This window comes from Cucurbita maxima, unplaced genomic scaffold (genome assembly GCF_002738345.1).
Source record: "Cucurbita maxima cultivar Rimu unplaced genomic scaffold, Cmax_1.0 Cma_Scf00020, whole genome shotgun sequence".
Lineage (NCBI taxonomy): Eukaryota > Viridiplantae > Streptophyta > Magnoliopsida > Cucurbitales > Cucurbitaceae > Cucurbita > Cucurbita maxima.
The window spans coordinates 1,229,826-1,255,060 of NW_019272036.1; the positions used below are offsets into that span (position 1 = coordinate 1,229,826).

General features: G+C 35.1%; 3 protein-coding genes across 6 annotated transcripts; 2 read left to right on the plus strand and 1 right to left on the minus strand.

Moving 5' to 3' along the window:
• Positions 1-1,334: 1,334 nt before the first annotated feature.
• Positions 1,335-2,178, plus strand: LOC111494788 (glycine-rich cell wall structural protein-like). Its single transcript, XM_023144780.1, has one exon. The coding sequence runs from the start codon at positions 1,360-1,362 to the stop codon at positions 1,993-1,995; it is 636 nt and encodes a 211-aa protein (XP_023000548.1). The 5' UTR covers positions 1,335-1,359; the 3' UTR covers positions 1,996-2,178.
• A 965-nt stretch (positions 2,179-3,143) lies between these two features.
• Positions 3,144-12,539, minus strand: LOC111494723 (splicing factor U2af large subunit A-like). Of its 3 annotated transcripts, none has more exons than XM_023144693.1 (11): positions 12,297-12,539; positions 11,874-12,034; positions 10,214-11,756; positions 9,983-10,120; positions 8,123-8,194; positions 6,895-6,936; positions 6,678-6,767; positions 4,863-4,967; positions 4,641-4,730; positions 4,380-4,459; positions 3,144-4,306 (listed from the first exon to the last, which is right to left on the minus strand). In XM_023144693.1, exons 3-11 carry the CDS (start codon positions 11,621-11,623, stop codon positions 3,601-3,603), a joined length of 2,733 nt encoding a protein of 910 aa, XP_023000461.1. In that variant the 5' UTR covers positions 11,624-11,756; positions 11,874-12,034; positions 12,297-12,539; the 3' UTR covers positions 3,144-3,600. The 3 variants fall into 3 exon arrangements, with proteins under 3 accessions (XP_023000461.1, XP_023000460.1, XP_023000462.1); XM_023144692.1 differs by having other exon boundaries at positions 11,844-12,034; XM_023144694.1 differs by lacking the exon at positions 11,874-12,034.
• Positions 12,540-17,193: 4,654 nt separating this feature from the next.
• Positions 17,194-25,052, plus strand: LOC111494736 (protein NRT1/ PTR FAMILY 5.2-like). Of its 2 annotated transcripts, XM_023144711.1 has the most exons (7): positions 17,194-17,356; positions 22,148-22,226; positions 22,448-22,665; positions 22,847-23,412; positions 23,564-24,110; positions 24,273-24,586; positions 24,809-25,052. In XM_023144711.1, the coding sequence occupies exons 1-7, from the start codon at positions 17,318-17,320 to the stop codon at positions 24,819-24,821; spliced, it is 1,776 nt and encodes a 591-aa protein (XP_023000479.1). In that variant the 5' UTR covers positions 17,194-17,317; the 3' UTR covers positions 24,822-25,052. The 2 variants fall into 2 exon arrangements, with proteins under 2 accessions (XP_023000479.1, XP_023000478.1); XM_023144710.1 differs by lacking the exons at positions 22,148-22,226; positions 22,448-22,665; positions 22,847-23,412; ... (1 more) ...; positions 24,273-24,586; positions 24,809-25,052 and adding exons at positions 17,930-18,147; positions 19,799-20,364; positions 20,555-21,101; positions 21,178-21,638 and having other exon boundaries at positions 17,240-17,435.
• Positions 25,053-25,235: the final 183 nt, after the last annotated feature.

Sequence of the window (25,235 nt, forward strand, 5' to 3'; positions counted from 1 at the left end):
AATTTTATTTTCTTTATTTTCTTTTTTTTTCGGTCACATTCTTCCCTCATTAAATAAATATTATTCTATTGGGCTTTAAATGATCAACTCTTTATACATGGGCTGATGGGCTGGCCCATCATTATGCATCCAATTATGCATGTAGTGGCCGATCCATACGTACAATTGTATGATATTGTCCACTTTAAACATAAATGTTCGTAGTTTTGTTTTGGACTCCTCAAAAGGCCTCATGTCATTCCATAAATTACGGATGTGGGACACTTTCATCCAAAATATATATATATATAATTTCATTTTTTTTATTACGTGTTATCTAACAAATCTTTAAAATAAAGTTTATGGTTTTTTAATATAATTTTAAAAAATTATTGAAATTGAGCTATAAATAATTTTAAAAAAAATTAAGTTTATAAATATTAATGCTATTAGGAATTTGTTTTAACTTGTTATTTACTTTTGGTAATTTTATATTCACAAATATGGGCAAAATTGAAATTTTTATTATATTTTAAAATATGACCAAAATTTGTATTTAAAAATTTATTAGGATAATACGTCACCTTTAATATAATTATTTTGATTTATTTAAAAAGCATTTATTATTCATTTAATCTCATTATGATAATACCACAGTGTTTACATTGTTATTTGGGGGCTGATTTGTCGGTGGGTTTACAAAAAGCTAAAAGCATTAGTCACTGTATTAGAAGTATATAAAAAGCACATATTAATTATAAATAATACACAAATAATTCCAACAATTAATCACTAAAACCAAAATAATTATATTAATAATGCTACCCTCTTTTTTAATTAATTAAATTTTGGATAAATAATAAAGTCAAAAGTGCCCCACTCCCTCTTCTTTTTAATTTTATTTTTAAATTCGATCTTTATTTATTTATTTATTTTTATAATTTTTTTATACTTTAATATTTGAATCTAGTAATTTCATTTAATCTTAAAATTTGATTTATTTTAGCATTCTTTTTTAATTCAATATTTAGAGTAAGAGCTTTGAATTTTTAATTGTGTTACAAAATACCTTATTTAATTGAGTTATGTTGTGATCGGTTATAAAATACCTTATCTTGCTAAATCTATGTTACTCGAGAGACGTTTGGTAACGTTTAATCAATAATTTTTTTATATTGGAATTACTTTATTTTCACTTGGAAATATCCATGAACATCTGTATAGGCTTAGAAGCACATGAAAGGTGAAGTGGGGAAGTGTTAGTAGTTGAGATGAATTAAATGCGAGGGCAAAATGGGGATTTTGATGGGATATAAATAGGTGTGTGGATGAGGCTGGAGAGTTCATCCATTGGGTCATTGTTCATTGGGCTCTACCAAGATGGATAGTGGCTGGAACAGAGCGGCTTTGTTCTCTTTGTTATGTTTTCATGTTGTTGTGTCCAGTGTGCTTGCTAGGGGAGTGGCTAAAGCGAGGAATGAGGAGGAGGAGAAGTTTCTGTTCTATGGCAAGGGTGGTGGACTAGGAGGTGGATATGGTGGTGGCAGTGGTTCTGGAGGAGGAGGAGCTGGTGGTGGCAGTGGTTTTGGAGGTGGAGGAGCTGGTGGTGGCAGTGGTTTTGGAGGTGGAGGAACTGGTGGTGGCAGTGGTTTTGGAGGTGGAAGTGGTGGCGGCGGTGGTCTTGGAGGTGGAAGTGGTGGCGGCGGTGGTCTTGGAGGTGGAAGTGGAGGAGGCTTTGGAGGGGGTCATGGGATTGGTGGTGGTGTAGGAGGTGGAGGTGGAGATGGAGATGGAGATGGAGATGGAGGCCTTGGAGGTGGTGATGGTGGCGGGTTTGGTAATGGTGGTGGTTATGGCGGAGGATTTGGGGGTGGAGGTCTTGGAGGTGGAGGAGGGTTCGGTAAGGGTGGTGGATTCGGTGGTGGCATTGGAAAGGGTGGAGGACTTGGTGGTGATGGTGGAGGTGGAGGTGGCTCGGGTGGTGGGTTTGGCGGCGGCGGAAATGGACACCACTAAGCTTTTTACTTTGCAGTAAAAATCCCATAATCACATTAATACACGTATTATTACCACATGAAAATGTTCTCATGCATTAGATTACTTAAAATGTTTTGTGTACCTTTATGCTTCACATGAATATTGTTATGTTATTATATTTCTTTTCTTAATCTTCCTCACAATAATTACTGAAAATTTATAATATGTTTAATACAATTTTAAATCAGAACATTAAATTCATCGAATAAAACGGAGTTGCTTAAGATCATATATACAAGTATATTATAACATTATGATATAGATTTAATTAAAAAATTCGTAAAATTAATAAAAATATCCCTTCTTTTTTTTTTTTTTTTTTTTTCAAAAAGAATTCTTGATAATAAAAAACATAAGATGGATTTTGAACAAAAATTGCAAAGTATTTAATGTATCTAGTATATATTAATAGTAAATTTTTTAAATTAATTTAGCCAAAAATGTTAGGAATATCTTCACACTTACCTTTTTGGATACAAGGTACCAAGCGAAAATGAAGAATAATGTTCTCAATGAAAAACTGTAACAGTCCAAGTTCATCACTAGCAGATATTTAAGAGTATATATTTTCTTCGTGTCTACTAAAAAGAAATTTCTACATAGCAGGAATGTTTTGTTTCCCACTTCAACCGATGAGGGGTTTCAAAACGGGTCTATTAGGAAGAGATTTCTCTATGCCCTTATAAAGAATGCTTCGTTCCCCTCTCTACTCGATCTAGGATCTCACACATTGATCGGAGAGGGGAACGAAACATTCCAAGAGTGTAGAAATCTTTCCCTAGTAGATGCATTTTAAAACTTTGATGGAAAGTCCGAAAGGAAAGCCTAAAAAAAATAATATCTGTTAGTAGTGAGCTTTAGATTGTTACATTTGCTTATTCCACCTGGAAAGATAGATCTAAATAAAGTCTAAAGGTACAATAACGTTACACCAAACTAATAAATCTGGCTGAAAAACATGCAAAAAGATTATCACTTCCAGAACTTATGAAGAGATTCTATCATTTATGACAACCTGAATAAAAATGCAGAATTTTGCAGCCATGTTGCGTTTCCATGTCCGCCCCTTGAAATTCATGTTGTTGTCCAGTCCATTAGGTACTACTATATATAAGAGGTAAACATAATGGTGATAAATAATGATCTCTTGTATTAAAGTAACTAACTCAACTGTTAGGGAGAGATCAACAACAAAGATCAGAACACGAGAATGCCGTTACACAGAGTAACAGATATGGAAGTAATGTTTAAAAGATATCCATACCCATATCCACACCCTTAAACTTTCATGTCCATAATCTAGTTCCTTGCACCTGTTAAGCATGCAGAGAAAATATATCAGTAATGCATAAAGACTGGTTAAAAGGCGTCGAGCTCGGGGAATTGTATTCTCCCAGAATTTTCGTTTCAGCGTACTCAGAGAAACGACTTGTTTCGCCATATAGCTTGCTTCAGATTCCGAGCCAAATGATCAAAAAAATATTGAGGCTGGCCTAAAATGAGCCATTAACAAATGCCTTCTTCAGTAATCAAAGAGCCTTCACAGCGAAAAGTTAAATCACAACAATGAGTATTCAACTGTGGTCATTTAGGAAACCTCTTATGATAGAGATCATGAGGAATGTACTCGACGCTAATCTCTTGTCCATCATAAATCCTTCCATGCAAAGAGTGCGCAGCCATACATGAGGCTTCCAATCTACCAAACTCAACAAAAACGCTCCCCACCGCAAATGAACTCTCCAGATTGTTATTACGTTCCTTCTTTTCTCTCTTCTCAGATGTGTCAGAATCTGTTCTCACCATGGGATCCATTCCATGTAGAACTTTCTTCTCATCATCAGCCACCACCGTACTTGAATCACCTAGAAGCACTGGTTTCTCATCTGAGCCAGTTTCAATTATTTTGGCAACTTTTACACCATGAAGTTCATTTCCTGGGCTGCTCTGCTTGTCACAGCATCCTCGAGGGATTGTTTCCAATGCACTCTTACAAACTACGTCTTCGAAACATGTAGCATCCTTGATACCCATATGACACAATTTGTCCTCCACAACTTCGTTTTTATGTCTACCATTGTGAGGGTAATTACCTTGCTCCTGATAAGTATAATCGAGGCAATTATCATCATGATCAGTATCATTTCTTGAAATCACAATTGTGCTGATTTCCTGAATCTCATGTTTGATCTCCACATCAGTGATATCACAAATACTCTGGTATTCTTCTTCAGCACTGACACAGCTAGTGCATGGCTTTGCAACATTCATGGATTTAACCGTCCCAAACCTACAAAATTGCATGGTATTATTTTACAACAATCACATTAAATGAAATATACACTACTAGTAACTCTCAGGACCTGGCACATTCAAACCGAATGTCTTCAAGAACTTCGTTGATATCTGACTCAGATAGTAAAGGGAGAACATCTGCATTAAACTAGTTCCAAAAAGAAGACGCCAAATCAGACGACTGCAAATGACACTAATTAACTAATACTCATACCCGCTGGCCTATTAAACTGCACTGTGTATATGTGTGCGACCATGTTTTCATTTTCTGATGAGTGGGGATGGGAGGTGAGTGGATTCATAAGAAAAGCATTAAAAAGATAACGTACCACATTAACTTTCAACACCACTGTTGGCTGTTGAAGAAGAGGTTTTACATGCTCTGGAATCCCATAACACGGTTGACATCCATTACGTTCCTAACATATGTTGCTTGTTAAGCAAGGCCCAAATCACCATGTGAAATAAAAATAAAATTTTCATGACGCTTCATTGTGATCAATAACCATCACAAAATAATTATGGGAAAAGAAAGAGAAGATGAGTAGTACCAACGATGCAATGGGAACAGCTGGAAACACTTTTAGTACTTCCCCTCCAATCTTCATACCATTTAGACCAGCACAAGCTTTGGGCATAACTGATTGGTCAACATACTGATAAATAGATTGAGTGCGAATGTGATCAGGGAAAAAAGATTGATCAAATAAATGGCATATAAGACAAAGGTTTAAAAGAAGATGGGCATTCATATTGAAGCCCCAAAGCACAACATATTCGCACCTTTTTTTTCTTGGCTAAGAAATGGCATATAAATTAAACCTAAAGCAAATTCAACATAATAACAGGCCAACATTCAACATGCACATAAAAAGTGATTTTATCTATTTAAAAGAGAAATTGATAACTCAATCTATGCGATACTCGTTAACAAACAAACAAAAAGTCTTGAACTAATGATCAAAGGATTGCCATGGGCTACAGTGACCACAAATACAATATGGGAACATCATAGATATCTTCAACACAAATGATACTGACTAGAAGGAACAAAGAAATAAAAAACATCATGTATTCATGCTGAATATTGTGCAAACAGTTTCTCCTAGTAAAATGGCCGAGAAGAGACATTGAGTAACCTATCAATGTTGAATATATAAATTACCTATGATATAAAGCTGCAAGTACATAAAGGCAAACAGACCAAAAAGATCGACCAAGTGTCTGAAATATAGTGGTTTAAAGTGGCAAAACATGTCCCGTCCATCAGAACCAAAGGCATGTATTCAAATGTGGAGGTCTATAACCAAATGTCAACAAGAAATTTCAAAGGAAATCAATAATCTATCCTGAGATATTTCCATCAGAAAGTGAACTTACTCTATTTGGAAATCGATGATTAGGTATTACAATAGCTGGAGTCTCACTGATGGCTATTACAAGCAAGTTCAAAGACAAATATTATACTATATTGCAGTTTTCCTTCTGCTTTATATTGGTCTGATGATTCCTAGAGAAAATAGCATTCTATGTGCATTGGTTAGAAACTAAAAGATTTAAAAGCGCCCATTAGTTAGTAAAATTTTGCACGTTGAATCTTTCACAGTAATACGAAGCAACCCATATTTTCTCCTCTTGCGGAGAACGACAGGACACTACTAACTGAAGTTACCAACTCCCGGACTAAGACTGTGATCAAGAAGCATTATGGAAATAACACTAAAACAAGTTTTAAGGGATTGCATATACTACCAAAAATATAGTTCAACGATGTTATTTATCTTGCAAGCGGTATCCACCCAAACTATCTTTCAGCATATGATGAAAAACTAATAACTTGTTTTCTAGGTCTTACCACTGGGCAGAGATGAAAAATAGTAATGTGCCGATTAATGAATTTTCTGCCAAAATGAATCAATTAAAATGCCATTACATGGTGCAGAAATTTTCTTTTACTTTTTTTTATTTATTATTCTATGAAGTAGACTAAAACGTACAAGGTGGTCTGTGCTCTTTAATGAACAGTTTAAATCATAACCACATTGATTTATATCTTTAATATATTGTAAAGAAAAATAATAAGAAAGAAAGAAAGAATATAAAGTCTAAAGCATTTATGAACAAAGAGATAACATAGAGAACTTAAAATGTTAACAGTAGAAAAACAAAATACTAAAGGATAACATTAGGCTTCCAATGCAGTATTTGAAGGATTAATATGGAGTATCATTTTCTGACTGGAAGTGGTTGTGTAAATATGACGGAATTTCCACAACAATATAGATCCTTCCCAAATCATTACAAATAATAAAATAGCACTTGAGACAAGCATGCTAAAATAATGCACATAAAGCATGAAAATTCACCTCCAAAAAGGCGCAAGGTTCATTAAGATCGTTGTTGATTTCAAAGTGATAGGCCTTCAAAGGTCCAAATGCAGCAACAATATTCTTAAGCTGGAGAATAACATCAAAGAAATAATCACCGAATGTACAGCAGCAAAGTGAAAACTGTTGCAAGAGGTAAAGATCACACACAAGGTATGATTAAGTGCAAGGCAAATAAAATATTTCCTCGAATTACCATTTCAGATGATATTCTATTAGAGATCCCAGCAATAATAATCTGCAACAAGATCCAAAATAGACTAAGCAGACATGACTATAAAATAAGCTCACTAAGAGCAATAATAACTCAATAAACTTATTCAAGTTTAGACATCAATCACTTAATAGGTTCGTTAATAGTAATGATTCCACTATGTAGGCATCTTCGATGCTTTTATGAAGATCTATGGTGCATAATTCATCAAAACAGCCCCCACCCCCTCAACAAATCAGAAAAGTCATACTTAAGTAACCAGGGAGTACCACCCAGACTATAGAAAATAAAATAGAAAAACATTTACCCATAAATTTCTCTTGGCAATGCTGCTAAAAGTTTTTAACCATAAGAATTTAACAACTACACCGACCAGACAATAAGGGGAAAAAACATTTTTTAAGAAATTTTCTACAGTACCATGAATTGTAATCCATGAGGACATTTCAGTCACTGCTGCCTCTCATGAATGTGCTATTGAACATTTTAATTTCAAATATTTTATATTGTACCTCTGTGAGAAAACCTAGAAACCTCAGGTTTTTGGATCCTGATTTGGAAAGTGCCCAAGATAAAATTTTAAAATGGAAATATATAAACGCAAAAGGAGTGGAAATGCTATTCAGAAACTTCCTTGGGAGAGGCCGAGAGGAACCAGGAAGGGGTTAACCACTCAGTAAATATGGGAAAAGGTTTCTTTATCTTCAGCTGAAGGGGTCTTGGTATTGTTAATATTTGGAACAACCAGGAAACGGATTAGGAAAATGGTTTAAAGAAAAATGTGCACAAGTAGTGAGCTGATTAATGAGAACTGAATAACTGATCATTCTATCTTCCTTGAAGATCCAAAGGGTCAGTAATGTAATGGGAAGAATCATCGTGGTAAGAACCTCCTTAGCTGGGTTGTATGTCTGGTGCAGTCTAGGGAGTAGAATTGTCCACGATTAGAAGAAAACAGAAAGCTAAGTGAAATTAATTAACAAGCTGTTAACTATTTGACTAATGAACAACTAACAGCATAAAAGTGGCTCTGGAAGAAATTTTGCCAGAAGAAAGCCACAACTTTTTGTGCTCAGCAAGCTCACGGGAGTTACCAACACAGCAGACACACACAAAAAAAAAAAATAAAAAAAACACTAAAAGCTAGACTTCACTCCCTCATCAAGCAATAGTATCATTCTACTCCAGTGTCAATAATTCAAATACGTACCTTATTTGGTGAGTCCTCAACAACATCATTGATTTTATTTACTACTGCCACCGACTTATCCAGGTCACCAGTCTGCATGAAAATAGCAACTGTCTGAAAACCTGCTACATGATAGTAACCACAATAGACCTCAGAAACTGAAATAACATGGTTGAAGAAACATATTCTATATACGGCCAAGAAAACATGAGCAAAATTTACAGAACTGAGATACTAATTTGCGTGGGAGAAAAAAAAGAAAAAGAAAAACAGGTTTCACAAGGGGACAAAAGGGGTGTTGAGTGAATAACCTAAAACCTGCTACTGAATCCCTCAAACATAAAATACAGACATGCAAAGACAAGAATACGGATGTTTGCATCTAAATCGCATAAAAAAATAGAATTTGAACTAATCATTCCATAGTTGGGCATTTTTTGTCAAATGGCTCTAAAAATATAATTTCTCACTCTCAATATCAGTCCTAGAGTTATATGTTTCTGGTTAAATAAGGTATCAATAGCAAGAGTTCTTCTTCCAGTTTGTATGTCTTGATTTTAAGTTCTCAATAGCCAGAGCCTAGAGGAGCCTGAATATCTACCGCTTTTAACCTTACTAATATGGGCGTGCACACTCATATACATGCAAATGTTCAGGGTTTTTCTTATAAAATCATGAGGTACCACACATCTTCACTCATAATCACTTAGAGCCCTCCTCAATTCATAGGTCCTCCCAAGCATATCCTTTCGTGTAGGAACATCCAAAATTAATCCATGCGCTTGGTGAGATCCCCTAGTTCAATAGTGATACCACTAGAAAGTCAACAATCCGTACATTCTCCTTCTCAAGATTTAGGGAAATGCCTTCTAACCATTGACAGACTCCACAATTCCACAACTTGATTCCCCTTAAGTTCATAAATACATGAAATTCCATCTTCAACTAACATTTCTCAACCAATCTCACTTGCAAACTCACCCCTTGAACGGAAGACTCGATTAAGATAAGGCATCCGACTTCCTTCTAACCAAAATTCTACAGAACATAGAAAGAGAGGACAACCCAGAACTAGTTCTTTGTCCCAGAAAAGAGGATGCAAAATGGCTTCCATGGTCATGCCATGACAATCCTTCATGGGTGCAACTACTATACCCAAGAGCTAGCACAAACATAACAAAATCTTCAAAAGCCGCATTCCTCCACTTATGCAACCTTCTCTACCCTTTCCACCACTGCATCCAAACATTGTTTTCAATGGTACCATCCCCAACTCGCATAACTAAACATAGCATAGATCATTCCACGCTACAAGTCATTCTAGCATCCACACTTTGCACCTACTAAACTAAAATATGTATCCCCATGATTGAGAACTTACTTAAATAGGAAATTCTCTTATTTTTTTCTAACCAATTTTCTAGGGAACAGGAAGGAAAAAACTACCACAAACCCCCCCTGTTCGAGAAAAAGATGTAAGTCAATTTCATCTAAATCCAGAATTACAGGCACAACATACTTTCAAATCAAAAGAAGACAAATTGTAAACAAAAACATAACTAGCACAGCATACTTAGACAACAAATTGTAAACAAAAACATAACTAGCACAGCATACTTTCAGATCAAAAGAAAACAAATTGTAAAAAAAAACATAACTAACTTCAGTAAAAAAATAAAATGCAGTCATGAGAGATGGAAAAAGGTCTCCGACAAAAAGAAGATAGTCATGCGGAGGGCCCATATCCCAGGAAACCACAGCTTAACAATTCTAGGTTTGCCCTACAACTAGACCACTCGTGCAAACAATGGAAATTGTATAATATCTTGAGAGTATCATAGAGAATGGAGATGGTAAAAAATTCTGGATGTTTATTCTTACTACAAGCTCGACATAATCCTTTGGTCGCCGAATCCTTAGAATGGAACCAGAGAAGTCACTTCCATCAAATGAAAGTGCTGCTGAAGCATCCTCAGGCGTAAGAAATTCAACAAGAGCTTGCCCCCTATCTTTGTGTATCTGCACAAGTGGTGTTATGCACCAAAACTCACATCAGACAACATCATAACAAAATAGCTACACACGTTAGAAACATGGAATAAAAGCACTTACAATACAACTAATACATGGCTGGGTTCCTTCAATGTGATTAACACCTGAAGATGTAAGAAAACCATTCAGGCAATCAATGATTGCTTTCTCAGATGGAGAATGTGGTAAGTTTTCAATATAAAGCCTCCTCATTGGCCGGGTTGCCTGTGTCAGCTGAATTGAATCAAAAGAAGCATTTGTCTTCGTTGCTAGATTATTTGAAGAAATCCCTGATAAAGATTTCCCCGTGGTTAGAGAAAAGAGAGCACCACCAGATGGATCATTACTAATGCCTGAGGAAACTGTAGGATTTGACGGCTGAAAGTTGGAAGTAACTGAACCAGAAAATAATCCAACCTTTTCAGCTGGAAGAAGATCCAACCCTTCATTTTTCTTCTCTGGTGAACGAACAGGTGGAGTCTTGACAGCAGATTCAGTTCTTCTCTTTCTTGGTGAATAGCCACCAAGCCCACTTCTTGTTAACCCAGAATGCCGCCTGTATTGGCTACTGGAACTGTTGGTGAAATCCCCTATTCTATCACTATCAGAATGCCATCTTCCAGACTTCTTTACATGAGAATCTAATGGCAACTCCTTCTGCCTGGCTAATTTAGTTGAGGACTTGGGTGGCCTTGGAGAAAGTGAACCAGATTTTTTATGTTTACTTTGACGATCTAGGCTTCTTTTTCGTCTTTTTTTCAATCTAGAATCTTCATGATGTGAACTTAACGATATTTTAGCTTCCTTTCTCTCTTTACTTTCTAGGTCATGATGTTTACCATGATCATGTTTCTTTGTTATGTGCCTGTCTCTGTTCCTGTCATCATCACCATGTTGATATTTTCTCTTACTTTCTCTTTCAGATTTCCCCTTACCACGATTTTCACGCCTATCCTTGCCAGCTGCATCTCTTGAATGCCTCTTTCCAGTTTCATTTTCAATGTCAATCCTTGATCGCTCATCATTTTTTCCCCAACCAAGGTTTTCCTGGCCATACTTTTGTCTTTTATCCTTTCCATTTGTGTCATGCTTCAGCTTACCTATCAGTGTCAATCCAGATTCATAGTTATTTCTGTCACTCCTGATCACCATATTGTCCTTCAACAATGTCTCCTCTTTTTTCCTTCTTGAGCTAATCTTGGCTGATTCCTCCAATGGGAGATTTTGCACATCAAGAGAAGAACCTCTACTGTGACGGAAATGCCTTTCCGATTCACGATTTGCAGTAATGTGCTTATCTATGCTTTCCCTTCTTGATTGGCTACTTGTGTCACCCCCATCAGTAGCAGCTGACTCTTTATTCTTCCTTCTAAGCATAATATCTTCAAAGCTGAATGGCCTAGTCCGAGCTGCACTTTCGTCATTAGAGTTGTACAGGCACTGTTTAGCACTGGTTCTACTGTATTGTTTTGAGCAGCTATATGTGCTCATCGGCCCCCACTTAAACAGAGGATATAATGAAAAAATTAATGCTCAAACAAAGTCCACAATGACCAGGTACAGGAGACCAAGAAGCGGTCAAGGTGGAAAGCCTCAGTGCTAGGTACTTGCACATTCAAAAATCCTACGACCCAATAAATACTCATGTTAAGAATAAACCTACAGAAAACGCTAATACAAAGACCACACCTCGCAAAAATCAAAACTTAACCCCGCAAGCTACAATGTAGACAAAATTTACTTGAAGACAACGGTTTACAACGAGCTTCTCATTTTTCCCGCTTCGTAATCGCTCATTACTCAAGTTGACAACTAGAAGACACAACCCAACCCAAAGATTGAACCATGCGTCCTTGGACCACTCAAAGAAGAATTACGCCATTTTTTTCCTACTTAACTATCCTGCAGGAAAACAAAACCTCCAATAAGCCTAGTCAGACAAGAAACGAATCACGTAAAAACCACTTACATGAAAGGAAATAAACGACTAATCTCCCATCCAATCCCATTCTCCATAATTTCTCGAGCTCGAAACAAGAACAGTATTAATTAACTCAAACCAAAACCATCGATAGCTCGGGAGGATTAAGTGAGAACAGCAGCAAGCAACACAAGAATCCAGGAGAAAAAAAAACAATCAGAGAGAAAGATGTAGCAGTGTTACCTTAAATAGAAAGCGGGAATGAAAGTAGAAATGCGAAAGCGGCGATGGCGCAGGGACAGATCTCAGTTGCAGCTTCTGAGGCAATCTCGAAAGAGAGCGCGGGAAGGAGAAGGAGAAAAAACCTAAATTCAGGGTTTGGATTGGTGTGGGCAAAGAAAATTGAGGGTTTTTTTGTCTGCAATTTCAGTGCGCAGTCGCCGTCGTGGAACGATCTCTCCCTCCCCAACTCACCCGCCGCGTGGATCGTTTAAATCAATTATCCATACAATTTCCCTTTCCTATTACAAATTTTAAATTATAATTTATAGCTTATATATTATTTCTATTTTAATTTAGGTTAATTTTACCAATCATTCATAAATTATTTTTATCCCCCATAATTTTTAATTAAGTTTACTTTATGTGTCTAAAATATATATATATATATATATATATTTTTTTTTTTTATAAACTTTCAAAAGTTTAATAATATTTTTAAATATTTTTTAAAAAATCTAAAAAAAAAACATTCGATATAAAATGTAAATAATTTGTTAAAAATACTTTCTCAAAAATAACCTTAAACTTTTAACCGTGTTTTAAAAATACTAAACTGAAAAAGAAACATAATTTCCACCTCTTAAAAAATTTAAAAAAAAAACACCCACAAAATTTTAATATCAGCATTACCAGCCTACCTAAAAAAAATTTTAAAAAAATATCGTCAATAAATAGACGAAGCTATCTATTAGCATTTCATAGATTATTTGCAAACGTTTTAATGTTAATTTAAAAAAATTCATGAGTATTTTTAAAATATGATATTAACTATGGTCGGATAAATTAAAATTTCTCTCGTAAAATTTGTAAGTCTAAGTTTCCTCTAAATAAAATAAATAAATAAATAACAAATCATATTTATTAATATTTCACCAAAAAAAAAAAATAATGTAATATTTGGACACCCTGTTTTTCCCTTCCTGAAATAAATTTATTAGAAAACAAAAAATATTGGGCCTTAGTTGGGCTCAGGAGAGTGTGAGCTTTTAATTGTCCTCTATAAGCTTAAAAAACCAGAAATATTGGGCCCGATAAATACTTTTGGAAACGCGGGCTTTAGGCCCAATAACAGAATTTTGGGCCCAATATTGGGCCCGATAAACTAGAAATATATGACAAATGTTTTTTTTTTTAAGATTTATTGTAATTTTAAATATAACTTGCAAATATAGTATTTTAAATTAATTAACACATTATTATTTATTTTTATATTATATTTTCTTGTAATTCTTTTAATTGTGCATTCATGGTATGAACTTAAATACATTTATTAGCTGTAATTTAATTTTTCTAAAAAATTCAATAATACTCCTGTACTTTGTCACACATAAATCTATTATAGCTAGATGTCCAATAAATTACCAAAGAATCTCGACAAGAATGTAATAAAAAAATTTATAAAATTGGTTAGGGTCGTGCATAAGACTTCCAAATTATCTAAAAAGAGCATTATAATCATTGCCTAAAACAACATTCAATTTTAAATGGTATCAAAGTCAAACATGGTATAATGTGCCAACGAAGATGTTGGGCCCTGAAGGTGGGTGACAACCTTCTTTAAAAGGGTATGGAAATCTTTACTTAGAACACGCGTTTTTAAAACCTCGAGGGAAAAGCATAAAGAGAGCAATATCTGAAATGACCCAAATATGTTTTCTTAACCAATCATGACCTATACAGATCACCTTTGGAAACGTTCCGAGTGGCTCGTATTTCAAAAACCCATATTTCATGGAAGATTCCTTTTGACTAACCAAAAAAAAGAAGAGAGAAGAAAATTGAAAGAGTGGAGCCAATAAGTGTCAATTGCTTCCCTAAAAAAGGTTCCAATAACAAAGGTGGTAGGGAGTTGTCAAAGGTGATGGAGACTTGAAGAAAAATTTGGTTGAAACCCTAAATGATTACGACTCCATATTATGCGGTTCCCAACCTTTCACTTCTAAACATTCAATTTGCCCTTTTCTTTATTTCTCATTCTTTTTTTCCCTTTTCTAGATTGCTTTAAAGTTGTTTTAAACCCATTGGGTCGATTGCTCGTTAGCCACCTTAGTTGAAGCCTTAAATAACTGATCTACTGTTTAGTAGTTCATTCATTGTGATGAATTTTTGTGTCGTGATTCGCTTAGACCTGATCTATTAGCAGTGGGTTTAGACTGTTACAAATAGTATCAGAACCAGTTACCGAACGATGTGAGGCACTAGTCAGAGTAGGGCTAGACCATATTTCCCTTTCGAGCACTAGCATTCGTTATAAGAGTGCCAACTATTTCTCTTCTACTATAGAAGTTGAGAAACGTCTTTTAAAAGTTCCAAACTTTCAATTAATAGTCCATTCCATCGAATTGTTGAAACTTTGGTGGCTGATATCCACTCGACTTCTTAGGTTGTGAATCCTTCTAATAAAGTTATGAACAGGTTTTTCATATTACTCTCTTAAAGAATTCATGATTATTTCTTGGAGCTATTGGACAAACAACGAAGCAATTTGAAGTGGATAAAATGAGGGTTGGCTCGATTCAGTAACATCCAACTTTCAATCTGATTCTTGAAAGATATAATTTAGTAGTCTCTTTCTTCCATTATCTTTAGCAACATGTTGAGTTTTTTTTTTCTTTCTTTTTTTTAGCTTTCTTTACCGGTGCTTGCATCGATCGTCGTAATGGACATTGCCAAACCCTAAATTTTTCACAATGAAGTTTACCATGTCAGACGCTCCAATTTCAAATTTCTTCAGAGCGTTTAACGTAGGCTTTGATCTAAGGGGCTTGCAAACTTATTCTCGAGCAAAAGGAGATTAATCTTCATCTTGAACAAAAAAAAAATAATCTCGAAACATAAGGTTCTATGATCGTTCGAAAGATTCGTCCCTATGGATAATATGTATACTCATTCTAATCTTCTCCATAAATATATATATGGATAATATGTAACACATTTTAAAAAAAAAAATTGACAAAAAAAAAGGCACAAAAAAAGTCTTATGTGCTATGAAAGGGCGAGATGGACCAAGGGTAGTGTGGTGTGGAGCCCATTTAGGCAGCCCAATGGCCGCGCTGGCCCCGCTGGCCCCGCCTTCGTCCGGTACAGCTGCATGCGCCTCTGACTTTTGAATACTTTAATTTTTGGTCCTACAGGTCAAATATCTGCCCATCCTCTCACCTTTGAATATATTTTAGTGCTCCTATTCTCAATTTTAGTTAATTTGGTTCATATAATTATAAAACATTTTCAAAATTCGAATGTCAAAATTCAGAAATTAAAAAATAAAATTTAAATTTGTTTCGAGCTTTGAAGTTTAGATAAGAATTTTAACGTTTGGCTAGAAAAATTAAAAAGACGAGCGAATAAATGGTATAAATAGCATACAAACGAGCACGATTTTTTAACTACAAGAAAGTAAAAATGAAATCGTTATGAAACCGACATTAATAATTCTTACTCTTTTTTGGTTCCTTCAAAATCTATTATAATCAATGAGTTATACTTTGATTCTTTAAATTTAATTCACCCGTTCAATATTATCAAAATAATATATATTTAATGAGTGATTATTGCAATTAATCTTCGATCAATATTGGTTAATAGGGCCAACATAAATATAATTAAACTTCAATAATAATTTGATGGTTCGTTTTTCGTAAATTGAACTCTATCTATATATATAGACATACAGTAAGTAATTTGAAGATGTATTCTTGTATGGTTGAAGTCATCGATATAAACATGTGACCAATATAGAAATTTTCTAAGTCGGGTGTATGTGGAAAATAACTTTTAATTTTATTTTAACTTGTTCATTTAGTACAAAAAAATTGTTCGTGCATGTAGTTATCTCTACTCAAAGACATGAGTATCTTAGATTCAAAGATCAAGTTCGTTCATGCGTATGGGTATCTCGGACTCGAAGATCAAGTAATTAACCTAACTTTTAGTCCTAACAAATGAAACCCATTGGTATTAATGATTCAACGTCTACATCTACTACTTTATTTTTGTTCATTCTTTTCAGAGATGTCCAGTTCCAAACAATCGAATCTTTGCTTGGAATACCCACTTGGAATGGACAATATTAAAACAAAAAAGAACCAACCACTTCAAGTTTTGATATTATCCAAAACAAAAACCTGTTTTAGTAGTAGACAATTTCTATCAATTTCTTAACGGAGCTCAAAAACTTCTTTTTAGAAAACACGTTTTAAAATCGTGAGATTGACAGCGATACGTAATGGACCAAAATGAATAATATCTGCTAACGACGAGTTTGAACTGTTCCAAATGGTATTAGAGCTTGATACCATGTGATGTGCAAGCGAGGACTCTAGGCCTCCAAGGGAGTAGATTGTGAGATCCCACATCGTTTGAAGAGAAAAACAACGATTCCGTATAAACCTCTCCCTGATAGATGCGTTTTAAGTCGTGAGATACGTAATGGACTAAAGCAGATAATAACCGGTGGGTTTTCTCAATATCGGCTTCTTTTTATGGCTTCGTCTTCTATAAACTTTGATTCTTTTTCACTGGTAGACAATTTGGTCTTTTAATTCACGTGTTTTTCAAATCGGGTTTCTTCCACTATCAATAAAAAAACGACCCTCTTTCTAGGTCGGTTTTTTAAATGAATTTGTTTTCACCAAGAAAAAAGAAAAAAGAAAAAGAAAATACCCATCTTCAAGCTTCTCTCATTTTACTTCCCTTCATATACATACACATAGTAACTTACTTTCTTAGGTTTTATAGCAAAGGTAGAGCTTGAGTGGGTGAAAGGTCAAAAGGGTCATTTAACAAAGCTTTTAATAAGAGAAATTAATTAATATACAAAAAGGAAAATAACAAAACAAAACAAAACAAAACAGTAAATTTCTGTTCTTTTTCTCTCCTTTTTGGTTCCCACTTGTTTGATTGTCTATAAATGCAAATTTGGGGTATGAATTGTGTATGTGTGTAGCACAGCACAGCAACAGCCTCACAATTAGAACACAACCATGGCTGTCGAACAAGGCCTTGCCGATGACTACACACAGGATGGGACTGTGGATCTCAAGGGCAACCCTGTTCGTCGCTCCCAGAGGGGTGGCTGGCGAGCTTGCTCCTTCGTCGTTGGTATTTCTCTCCTCTCTTCAAACATTTCTCTCGATTCTCCGTTTCGTGTTAAAACTTAGGTGCCGGCGTAGAAATTTACGCTACCAATCTTGAAGTACGATGTTGTTCATTATGTTTTAGATCGTCGTACAGTTGAATTTGAACTCGGGTTTCGATTAAACTTGAAAAAAAAAAGACCAAAAAAGACAATAGCTCATCACAGTTTTTATTTGGTGGAGTATCTTATCTCCCCATGATGGTTGGTTCATATTTCACATGGAACCAATTTTTTTTTTTTTTTTCTCTTTCTTGAATTATGGAGTTAGAGGCTTTAGCACATCACATGACAAACCTAGCTCGGTCGGAAAGTCGGCTAAAGTTGAAATGTTTTTTTGGAGTTAGATAGGACACATGGTAGTAGTGTAAACATATTATCGTAGTACCGTAATTTTTTCATTTTTTTAATATTTTAAGTTCGATTTTTAAGAAACAGAAACATGGGTTTTGTTACACAGTATATGAAGTATTTGAAAGGATGGCGTTTTACGGGATATCTTCAAATTTATTAATATATTTGACGACTAGACTGGGGCAAGGCACTGTTACAGCATCCAACAATGTCACGAATTGGGTTGGGGCTGTTTGGATGACTCCTATCTTGGGTGCTTATGTTGCTGATGCCTATCTCGGTCGCTTCTGGACCTTCATCATCGCCTCAATTATCTACTTATCAGTAAGTCATCTCTTTCACGTTATTTTCTTTCTTTTGTTTCGACTCGATTTGAATTCAAAACTTCTATTATAATTTTTTTTTTTTTTTTTGTAAACTATCTAACAAAACAATGAAGACTCATCAAGAAGAACAACCAATTAAGAACATTAATATCATCTTAAAAGAAAAAGATAAGAACAAGCTATAGAATCTTTGTACGTAATATCAAATTTTAAATGGACCATAATGCAAATAAAATAAAATAGTCTTGAGAGAATCACAGAGAAACTTATTAATAATTCAACTTTTTAAAATTTTAAAAATCTACGGTCGTGATTGCCTTTTCTATTATTTATTTATTTATTTATTTATTGGAATTCGGACACCACCGATAAGAAGGGAACCAATAATTTAGTCACAAATGTTGACTATGAATCTTGTCTTGTTCTCAATTTTTTACTAAAATGTTTTATTCAATCACTCTCACTTTTGACTCATATGAGCTATCAATATAAATTAAAATATATATTTAATTTAAAAATTAAAGATTAGAATTTTTCATTTCAGATATTATTATGTTCACACCAAATAGAAGGGTTCGTGGGTTGAGTTAGATCGAGCTTGAACATTTTTTAAACTCGGCCCAATTGTTTGTGTAGTAAAATTGTTAACCTGGTTGGTTCGAATGTTTTAGTCATTTATTTAATTTTTTTTATAAAAATAAATATTATAAATTATTTTTAAAAGTGGTTAGATAATAAATAATTATAAAATTTATTAAAAATTAAATAAATATATGCATAAGAATTGAGTGATTCCTCGGACAATTAAAATAAATTCATAACCCATCCTAAACGAATTAGATTTGATTTATTAAAATTTTCGAGTGATTAAATTTTTTTAAGTACTCGAGAAGCTTTTTCAATTTATTTATTTATTTATAATTCTTATAGTTTAGTGTTTATTTTAAAATTTAAATTTATTTATTTTAAGTTAGACTAAAATAGCATCTCTTATAATATTTGGTCTATCCCTGCACTTTTCAAGCTTATAATTGGCCTAAAAAATCAACCTTTGAAGAGACTTGAAAATTTTACCTTTTCCCAATATTTTCAACCTAACTTTTTAATAGTTTAAGATATTTATATTTTTTTTAGAACTATTTTTTAATAATTTTTTTTTAAAATTATATATATATATATATATATATATATAATATTTAGGTTAAATTAATAAAAATACTTAAATTTTGTATGTTTCAAAAATAATATCTTTAATATTCTAATTTTATTTTATTAATACTTTTAATTTTTTTTAAAAAAATAATTTTTAAATTAAAAAGAATTTAAGAATAGTATTTTTTTAAAAAAAAAAAATTTAAGGATATTTTAAAAATAAATTAGTTTTAAACCAAAACTAACTATAAAACTATTTTTCAACCTTTTAGATTTAAGATTATTATTATTATTGAATGAAAGCTAAAAAACATATTTTTTTTAGATAATGGGAGTATTTTTATTAATTTATTTTAAATATTTGGATTAAAAAATAATATTGAAGTAAACACTTTTTTTTTCTTTGTAAAAAAGAAAATAATATGTATTTTTTTTTTTTAATTTTATTATTGTTTTCCCTCTTACAACATGTTGGAATACTAACGTTGTTAACACAGGGCATGTCCCTTCTTACAATGGCTGTCTCCCTTCCAACCTTAAGGCCGCCATCGTGCGACCAGCCGAACTCCGGCCACTGCCAGAAGGCCTCCACGCTGCAGCTTGCCGTCTACTTTGGTGCACTCTACATCTTGGCAGTCGGCACGGGCGGCACGAAGCCAAACATCTCGACGATCGGGGCCGACCAGTTCGACGACTTCCACCCGAAGGAGAAGAAGCAAAAGCTATCATTTTTCAACTGGTGGATGTTCAGCATTTTCTTTGGCACTCTTTTTGCCAACATAATTCTTGTTTACATTCAAGACAACATTGGGTGGACCCTTGGTTATGGCCTTCCAACTATTGGCCTTGCCGTTTCTATAGGTATTTTTGTCGTCGGAATTCCCTTCTACCGCCACAAGGTTCCCGCCGGAAGCCCCTTTACTCGGATGGCTAAGGTTATTGTCGCCGCTATGAACAACCGGAAGCTGCCGCTGCCGAGGGACGCTAAGGAACTCTATGAGTGGAACTTTGAAGAGTACACCAAGAAGAAGAAGTTTAGGATGGAGGCCACTCCCACTTTGAGGTATGTTGAGTCTCCCCTCAAATTTGACCTAAGATCGAATCGAAATATGTCGAAATAAGTAAAAGAAATAAACAAAGTATTTATAGCCGAGAAAACACTAACAATTCTCATAAAATTACTGTATAAATTAGTAACTTGTTCTATTAGATTTAGTTTATTAGCTTACGGTCTCTCTTTTGTTCTCCCTTAGCTCACTCAATAAAGCTTCAATCCAAACGGGTTCAACCGATCCATGGCGACTCTGCACAGTAACCGAAGTGGAAGAAACAAAGCAAATGATTCGAATGATCCCAATTCTATTCGCAACCTTTGTCCCAAGTATCATGTTAGCTCAAGTCAATACTCTGTTCATAAAACAGGGCACCACTCTTGATCGAAAAGTCGGTAACTTTAAAATCCCACCAGCGAGCTTGAGCGCCTTCGTCACCGCTACGTTGCTCGTCAGCGTCGTAATTTACGACCGATTCTTCGTCAAGATCATGAGAAAGTTCACCAAGAATCCAAGAGGGATCACTCTACTACAGCGGATGGGAACTGGGATTGTCCTCCATACCTTGATCATGGTTGTCAGCTGTCTAGTTGAGCGGCGGCGGCTGGCGGCGGCGAGAGAGCACGGTGTTGTTGAGAGTGGCAGAGAAGTTCCGTTAAGTATCTTCATCTTGCTGCCGCAGTTTATTCTCATGGGGGTTGCGGATGCCTTCATGGAGGTCTCCAAAATTGAATTCTTCTACGATCAAGTAAGTCTCGTTTAATCTGTTTAGTCATAGTTCAATCGTTATAAATTTAATCATTTATTCATATTCTTAACATCAGGCACCAGAGAGTATGAAGAGTCTCGGAACATCATACTCAACGACAGCAATCGGGACCGGGAATTTCCTCAGTAGCTTCCTTCTAGCAACAGTTTCCGACATCACAAGCCGCAATGGGCGGAAGGGGTGGATCCTCAACAACCTAAACGCATCCCATCTCGACTACTACTACGCCTTCTTCGCCATTCTCAACTGCTTAAACTTCATCTTCTTCCTCTTCGTTTCAAGGTATTACGTATACAAAGCTGAAGTTTCAGACTCCATAAAATTGCTCTCCGAAGAACTGAAAGAGAAGGCTCCATCAAAAGAATCAAACAACCCATACTAACATCTTCAATGAACCTTAGAGGCGTTCGCCATTGAAGAAGCTCTAAGCTTGTACTTGTTTCTTCATTTAATTTACAATCGTGCAAATAATATGATTATATAGTTTATCCACGTATAGTAAATCTAGTTTTTTAAATCAAAATGGTTAGTGGTTATTTTACTTCCATTTCGTTCCACAAATCCGAGGAACGATCGAACAAACAAAAATTGTAAATTTATTGAATCGGATATAAAAATTATTCTTGTTCATGCAACTAAAAAAACAAACCATTACACGTAGAAATTTATAATTCACCCAAAATTAAAATAAGTCAAATTCCTATAATTTTTAATTTTTTTTTTTCCAACATTTTTGTTTGGATGTTTTGGCAATATTTATAGGACGTGGTTAGGTGGGGAATGAATTTATGGGTAAGGGTCAAAATGGTAATTTAAGAAAGCTTTAATGAGGGAAGTTACAATAATCCACAAAAGGAAAGTACAAGACAAAACAGTAATTTTCTGTCTGTCTTTTTAATTTTTTATAATCTTTTTTTTTTTCTATAAATGCAAAATTGGGCTGTGAATTTTTTATTAACTTCTGTTGTTGTGCCGCAAGTGATTTGGTGATGGCTATCGAAGGCGTTGCTGATGATTACACACAGGATGGGACTGTGGATCTCAAGGGCAACCCTGTTCGTCGCTCCAAGAGGGGTGGCTGGAAAGCTTGCTCCTTTATTATTGGTATTTCTCTCCTCTCTTTCGATCTCGAAATGCTTCTCTCGATCCTCAATTTTGTGTTTTAGTTCATGTGGGTTTATAAAAATTTACTCGATAAATCTTGAGAAATGAGCGTAATAGTTATATAGTGTGAATTTGACTTACTTTTGAGTTCATACTGTAAGTTTGAATTTGATTTATAAGGTAGTGTTCGTTAAAAAAAGAAATATGAATGTTGTGAACAGTGTATGAAGTGTTCGAAAGGATGGCGTTTTATGGGATATCTTCGAACTTAGTGATATATTTGACGGTTAGACTACAACAAGGCATTGTTACCGCGTCCAACAATGTTACAAATTGGGTTGGAGTTGTATGGATGACTCCTGTTTTGGGTGCTTATATTGCTGATGCATATCTCGGTCGTTTTTGGACCTTCATGGCGGCCTCTCTTATCTACTTAATGGTATGTCTTTTTTTTTTTTTTAACTCTTAAAAATTTAGGTTTATTTTTAAATTTTGTGCATCCTTTTGTATTCGAATTACTAGTATTAATGAAACTTCTGAAATTGAATTATTTTAAGAGTTCATTGTATTTTTTAAACAAAATATTGACGTGTTCTAATACTAACATGGTTAATATACAGGGAATGTCTTTTTTAACAATGGTCGTCTCAATTCCGTCGCTAAAGCCGCCATTGTGCCCCCAACCAACCCTCGGCCACTGCGACAAGCCCTCCGCACTGCAGCTTGGGTTCTACTTCGGTGCACTCTACATCTTAGCGGTCGGCACGGGAGGCACGAAGCCAAACATCTCGACGATCGGGGCGGACCAGTTCGACGACTTCCACCCGAAGGAGAAGAGTCAAAAAATATCATTTTTCAACTGGTGGATGTTCGGCATTTTCTTTGGCGGCTTTTTTGCCAACATAATTCTTGTTTACATTCAAGAAAACATTGGGTGGACGCTTGGTTATGCCCTTCCAACTGCTGGCCTTGCCATTTCTATTGCTATTTTTATCGCCGGAACTCCATTCTACCGCCACAAGGTTCCCGCAGGGAGTCCCTTTACTCTGATGGTTAAGGTTTTTATCGCCGCCATAAAGAAGCGGAAACTGCCGCTGCCCAAGGAGGCTAAGGAGCTGTACGAGTTGGACTTGGAAGAGTATATGAAGAAGAAGAAGTTTAGGATGGAGGCCACTCCCAGTTTGAGGTATGTTAAAAAAGATTAGAGAGGGTAAGGATGAAGTCTCCGTCCTTTACTAATTTAGAGAATGATCATGCATTTATAAGTAAGAAATACATCTCACGCGAATAGAAAATAATAGTGATTTTTAATAGTCTCTTCTTCTGTTATCCCTCAGCTTCCTCAACAAAGCTTCGATCCAAACTGGTTCAACCGATTCATGGCGTCTCTGCACAATAACCGAAGTGGAAGAAACAAAGCAAATGATCCGAATGATCCCAATTCTCATTGCAACCATTATCCCGAGTATCATGTTGGCTCAATCCAACACTCTTTTCATAAAACAGGGCACCACTCTGGATCGAAAAATTGGCAAGTTTAGCATCCCACCGGCGAGCTTGAATGCCTTCATCACCATTTCGCTACTCATCAGCATCGTAATTTACGACCGAATCTTCGTCAAGATGATGAGGAAATTCACCAAGAACCCAAGAGGGATCACTCTGCTACAACGAATGGGAACTGGGATCGTCGTCCATGCTGTGATCATGTTTGTCAGCGCTTTGGTTGAGCGGCGGCGACTAGCGGTAGCAAGAGAGCACGGTGTTGTAGAGAGTGGCGGCCAAGTTCCGTTGAGTATCTTCATCTTGATGCCGCAGTTTATTCTCATGGGGATTGCCGATGCCTTCGTCGAGGTCACAAAGATTGAGTTCTTCTACGATCAGGTACATCTTCTACGTCGAAGTCACAGAGATCGAATACAGGGATAATATTATACCATTGTGGAGAGCCTGATCCCTAACATCTCCTTCTATAACGATTTTGTTTGTATCTTTTTGATAGATGGGTTATTATAAATTTAATCATGTTCTTAACGTTCTTAACAGGCCCCAGAGAGTATGAAGAGCATCGGGGCATCCTACTCATCGACATCAATCGGGATCGGGAATTTCCTCAGTAGCATACTTCTCAAAACAGTTTCCAACATCACGAGCCGCAATGGGAGAAAAGGGTGGATCCTCAACAACCTGAACGAATCCCATCTCGACTACTACTACGGCCTCTTCACCGTTCTCAACTGCTTAAACTTCATCTTCTTTCTCGTCGTTTCAAAGTATTATGTATACAAAGCTGAACTTTCGGACTCCATCAAATTACTCATACAAGAATTGGAGGAGAAAACACCATCTAATGAATCAAACTGTTAGGTTGAATGACTCAATGACCTGACCTAGGGCCAGGACCTCATGTATTTATAGATGTGTATAATGAAGATTACATTCTAAATCATAGATTTGTTAACAAACTATGAAATCATAGATTTGGTAACAAAACTATGAAATCATATATTTGGTAACAAACCAGTAAATCACTAAATTATCTTACTATACACAAATATGATCTACTCTACCTTTAACACAAACAACTCACATTAACATCTTCAAAAAAAAAAAAAAAAACTAAAGTGGTTTGTAAAAGTTCAAAAATCGACGAACTTTAGAGGCTTTCGCCATCGAAGAAGCTCGAAGCTTTTTTTTCGATTCAACTTTGTTAGAAATGACGAGACGTTTCTTTGATCACCTTCCACCTTCTACTTGTTTCATTTAAAATTATTATATAGTTTTAGTGGACTAAAAAACACAAAATTTAATAATATCCTTAAACTTCCCGAAAGTCTACTTCTTTAGTTTAGTTAAATTACTGTTTAACTCAAAATTTATAATACCAATTCGTATAAATTATTATTATTATTATTATTATTATTATAATATATTTTTTATTTAAGATTTATCCATACTATGATGAATTTGAGGAGTTGACCTAATGATGGTCAAAACCAACTTGCCAAT

Bases quoted from the DNA above. Each gene is read 5' to 3' on its own strand.
- LOC111494723 (XM_023144694.1), bottom strand. From the start codon at position 11,623: ATGAGCACATATAGCTGCTCAAAACAATACAGTAGAACCAGTGCTAAA. The intron at 4,731-4,862 runs GTACTACTCATC...AACATATGTTAG, and splicing joins CTGTTCCCATTGCATCGTTG to GAACGTAATGGATGTCAACC. The intron at 4,307-4,379 runs GTCCTGAGAGTT...GCAATTTTGTAG, and splicing joins ATTCGGTTTGAATGTGCCAG to GTTTGGGACGGTTAAATCCA.
- LOC111494736 (XM_023144711.1), top strand. From the start codon at position 17,318: ATGGCTGTCGAACAAGGCCTTGCCGATGACTACACACAG. The intron at 22,666-22,846 runs GTATGTCTTTTT...GTTAATATACAG, and splicing joins CCTCTCTTATCTACTTAATG to GGAATGTCTTTTTTAACAAT. The intron at 24,111-24,272 runs GTACATCTTCTA...CGTTCTTAACAG, and splicing joins TTGAGTTCTTCTACGATCAG to GCCCCAGAGAGTATGAAGAG.
- LOC111494788 (XM_023144780.1), top strand. From the start codon at position 1,360: ATGGATAGTGGCTGGAACAGAGCGGCTTTGTTCTCTTTGTTATGTTTT.